General features: G+C 34.5%; 1 protein-coding gene across 1 annotated transcript; it reads right to left on the bottom strand.

The window, feature by feature from the left end:
- Positions 1-3,816: 3,816 nt before the first annotated feature.
- LOC137714480 (uncharacterized) lies at positions 3,817-4,636 on the bottom strand. The gene is made up of 2 exons (XM_068453686.1): positions 4,007-4,636; positions 3,817-3,870 (listed from the first exon to the last, which is right to left on the bottom strand). The coding sequence occupies exons 1-2, from the start codon at positions 4,634-4,636 to the stop codon at positions 3,817-3,819; spliced, it is 684 nt and encodes a 227-aa protein (XP_068309787.1).

Here is a 4,636-nt window from a genome sequence, read left to right as displayed (position 1 = left end):
AAACCAGTTGCTTAGGTTAGGACTCCCATTCGATTCAATCTCTCAACAGGGAGATCAGAAAAGTTTAATAGAGGTGTATGAGGATTTAAATTGCAAGTGAACTACACAAGTTCTTGAATTTTTATTTTTTGTGCAACATATGACTTTGTATTTTATATGATATTTATTCATTCTTTAACCAGTTATATGCAAAAAAAAAAAAAAAAAAAAAAAAAAAAAAAAAAAAAAAACAAAATTGTTTGCCTCGCGTTTATATATGGGCCAATGAAAATTTGGGTCAAGCAACTGTAAAGCTAATTTTGGTCAAAATATTTCTGTATATACCCTAGAAACTATAGAAGCTTGGACGATATATTGATTAGAAAACAAAGTGAACAATTCTGACAAAACTATACCATTTAATGTCTTAGTCAATTGACTTGAATAACTACTACGTACCAATCAAAATATTGGTACTATGTGACTAGAAGTTCATAACTAATATCCAAGGTTATCCTTTTCCCTTTTCCTTTTTTTTTTTTTTTTTTTTTTTTTTTTTTTTTTTTTTTTTTTTTTGTGACATTTTTTTGATACAAAGAATCAAAAATGTATTTTTAGTTTTCATTTTCCACAACTTGCATTTACGATCCAAACTAATACTTATGTAATGAAACACAATAATTTATACTTGAACGTTGAAATTACCAAGAAAAAAAATATCTTATTGTTCATATAATCTTCTGATGAAGCCTAAACCATCAACCTTGTAAACCAAGAAGTAGAAGGTTGAATATAGAGATTTTAGAGACAGAAGCTGAGAGAAATTGAAGAGAGAGAGAGAGAGAGAGAGAGAGAATAGTTTTTTCTGATTTTCTTACATAATGAGGAAGTTATTACACTATGAGAGTATTTATACAAGAACCTTTATAGTTGCATATTCTAACAACTATAACTAACTCTCCTAATCTTATTACAAGTGTCACAATCCTATTTCATACAAGTTGTACATTATCTCTATCATCCCCCCTTAAACGCATGATTGGTGGAATAACCAAGCATGAGATTGTTGTAGTGAGTTCGAAACAATGGAACACTGAGACCCTTGGTAAGAATGTCTGCAAATTGCTCCCGAGAAGATACAAATTGCATAAACAACTTCATATGAGCAATCCTTTCACAAACAAAGTGAACATCAATTTCAATATGTTTGGTCTTTTGATGTTGAACTGGATTGAAAGAGAGAGCTATGGCTAACAGATTATCACATAAGAGCACAGGAGCGCAAGGCATTTGAATATTTAGAAAAGTCAAGAGTTGTTAAATCCAATCAAGTTCAGTTGCAGTGGATGACATGGCCTGATACTTTACCTTTGTGGATGAGCGTGAAACAGTTTATTGTTTCTTGGAGGACCAAGATATTGGATTTGATCCCAAGAAAACAATTAACCCTGTTGTAGACCTTTTGTCATTTGGGTCATCTACCCAATTTGCATCACTAAATGCCTTGAAACATACCTCACCAGCAGAATATGTAATCCTAGGAGACATTGTTCCTTTCAAATATCGTAAAATGCGTTTGACATCAGTGTAGTGAGATAACATAGGTTGTTTGCATAAACTGACACACTTGATGCACTGAGAAAGCAATATATGGGCGAGTAAAGGTTAGGTACTGCAAAGCACCAACTATACTTTTGTATGTACTAGGATTTGGATATGAAACTTCATCCCTCAGTGATCGATTATAGGGCAAACATGGAGTGTCACAAGGTTTGGAATCACTCATTTCTATCTTGTGCAACAAATCTTGGATGTACTTGGTTTGTGATAAAAACAAACCAGTAGCTGTTTGAGATATCTGAATGCCCAAAAAATAATGGAGGGTACCCAAATCTTTAATATCAAACTCATTAGTAAGAGAATGAATGACAAGTTGTATAGCAACTGTAGCACTCCTAGTTAAGATTATGTCATCAACATATAGAAGTAAAACCACTATCTCAGAACCAGCATGCTTCACAAAGAGAGGGGAACCTGAATATGTAGATTGAAAACCCAGAGAAGGAAGGAATTTTGTGAATCTTTCATTCCAAGCCCTTGGGGCTTACTTTAAGCCATACAAAGACTTATGTAACTTACAAACTAAATGAGGGTACTTGAGGTCTTCAAATCCAGGTGGTTGTGCCATGCAGACTTCTTCTTGCAAGATTCCATGCATAAATGCATTTTTAACATCAAGTTGCCTTAAAGGACAATTAAATTGAGCAACTAGTGCTAAAACTATTCTCATTGTTCTAGGTTTAACAACAAGAATGAATGTTTCTCCATAGTCCAATCTTATCTCTTGACTAAACCCATTTGCAACTAATCTAGCTTTGCACCTTGCAACTGAACCACCTGAATTCTTTTTTATCTTAAAAATCCATTTACATCCCACTAAGTTCTTCCGAGATGGAAGGGATACAAGAGACCAAGTACCTTGAGAATAAAGGGCATCAATCCCTTCCTTTATAGCAGTTAACCACACAGATGATTTTATAGCAGATTTATATGTAACTGGTTCAATGAGAGACATATCAACCTCACCAGATGTCCCTAGAGCACTTAAGAAAGCCTTGTGTTTTATTATACCACTTTTACTTCTGGTCTGCATCGGATGCATATTTAATGGTGCAACAGGTAACATAACTTGCAAACATTCTGGACTAAACTCAGGATCCATAGGGAGTTGAATATTTTCACTTGTTGCAACAATAATGGACTGAGACATATGTGATGATGAGGATTGTGGTGATGAACAATGTCTGAGGCATGAACAATATGACTAGGAATAAGTGCACTAGAGTTTGAAGCTTGAATAATAGGATTTGAGGATGGTGTATGGGGAAGAGAGATAGGCAACACCAATATATTGTTAGTATTGGGAATTGGTGTGGTGCATGGTTGTTGTGTAGAGACAGATTGAACACTGCTTTGTTTTGACAATTGAAGTAAACTGAGATAAGGAAACTCAGTTTCATCAAATACAACATGTCTAGAAACAAAAAATTTCCTTTTTAACACTTCATAACAGATGTAACCCTTACATTTGGAAGCATACCCTAGAAAAATACACTTGGTTGTGTTAGCTTAAAGTTTGGTTGTGTTCTATGACCTAAGTAAAGGATAACAAGAACAAACAAATGCCTTTAGGTGAGTAATGACAGGTTTATGCCCATATAATGCTTGAAAAGGTGATTGATTGTGTAACATTGGTGTTGGCATCCTATTTATTAAGTAAATGGCTGCTTGGCAAGCAAAGGTCCAAATCTGAAAAGGAAGTTTGGCATATTGTAACAATGTAACAGTAGTTTCAATAACATGTCTATGCTTCCTCTCAACTAACCTATTTTGTTCAGGTGTATAGAGACAAGATTTATGATGTACAATACCCTTGGATTGAAGAAAAGTTTGTAATTTATGACTGATGTATTTACCCCTATCACTTTGTAAGGTTTTCACAGAAGTATAGAATTGAGTGGATACAAAAGCACAAAATGTAACAAAAACATCATAAAATTATGATTTGTTGTATAAAGCAAACAATCAACAAAACTGGGTACACTCATCTATGAGAGTAACATAGTATTTATAACCATCAATTGATTTACATGGTGTAGGACCCAAATGTCACTGTGTACAGTATCAAATGGTATGACAAACTTGGTATGAGTGGATTGAAATGGTAACTTTGTAAACTTTCCCTCTAGATAGCTTTGACACACATTAGAGACTGTGTCTTTATTACATGTAATCTTTGCTTACTTAGTAATGAACCTATATGGTTGGTTGGATGTCTTAACCTAGTATGCCATAAGCTGGAACCAACAAGTTGTCCAAGATAAGCAACAACTGAAGATTTGGAACAATGGCGAAACTAGGAATTAACGGGGGGAGGGGCGAAGTTAAAAGATTGAAAGGTTATAGAAAATAGCAACAACCAAATCCTTTTATATAGTAATGTCTTCCATAATTTATCAATACAAACAAATTGCAATTGTTGCCGGCGAGGTTTCATATCATGAAAACGTCGCATAATAGGCTCATTATCAATAAAAGCAAATACATCACTCTCAATGTAAACAAGCATGCTATCACTCAACCATTGATATCCCATTTTGTTACGCAATAGTGTTTTCACAATCTTCATAGTAGAAAAAGCTCTCTCCACCGAAGCAGTTGCAACCAGTAACACCAAAGCCAATGTAAGAAGCTTATACACTAACATATAGCTTACACACCTCCCGGTCTTCACCAACTTCTTTGCAAGATCACCAATTCCTCTCAATGATGAAAACTCACTATGCATCTTCATATCGTGAATATAATTATCAAGTTGAATTGGAAGATTCATGAGGTCCATACGATCAAGATCTTGAGGATAAAGTTGGGGTAGACGAACAATTTTTGCCGTGTCAAAAGATGCAAAATTATTCACCGGACTCAAACATGTCATACAAAGAAGCAACTTGGTGTTTACCTCATTGAAACGATCATTCAATTCCTTTAATTGCATATCAATAACTTGAAAATAGAGGTCCACACGATAGTAATGGAAGTTTGTGAGTCTTGGAGCTTTACGCCTTGATTTTCTAGGTACAAAATACAAATCCTCCAT

Source organism: Pyrus communis, chromosome 14 (assembly GCF_963583255.1).
Source record: "Pyrus communis chromosome 14, drPyrComm1.1, whole genome shotgun sequence".
Lineage (NCBI taxonomy): Eukaryota > Viridiplantae > Streptophyta > Magnoliopsida > Rosales > Rosaceae > Pyrus > Pyrus communis.
The sequence above is the reverse complement of the archived record's forward strand: the minus strand, read 5'-3'. Positions and strand labels throughout refer to the sequence as shown.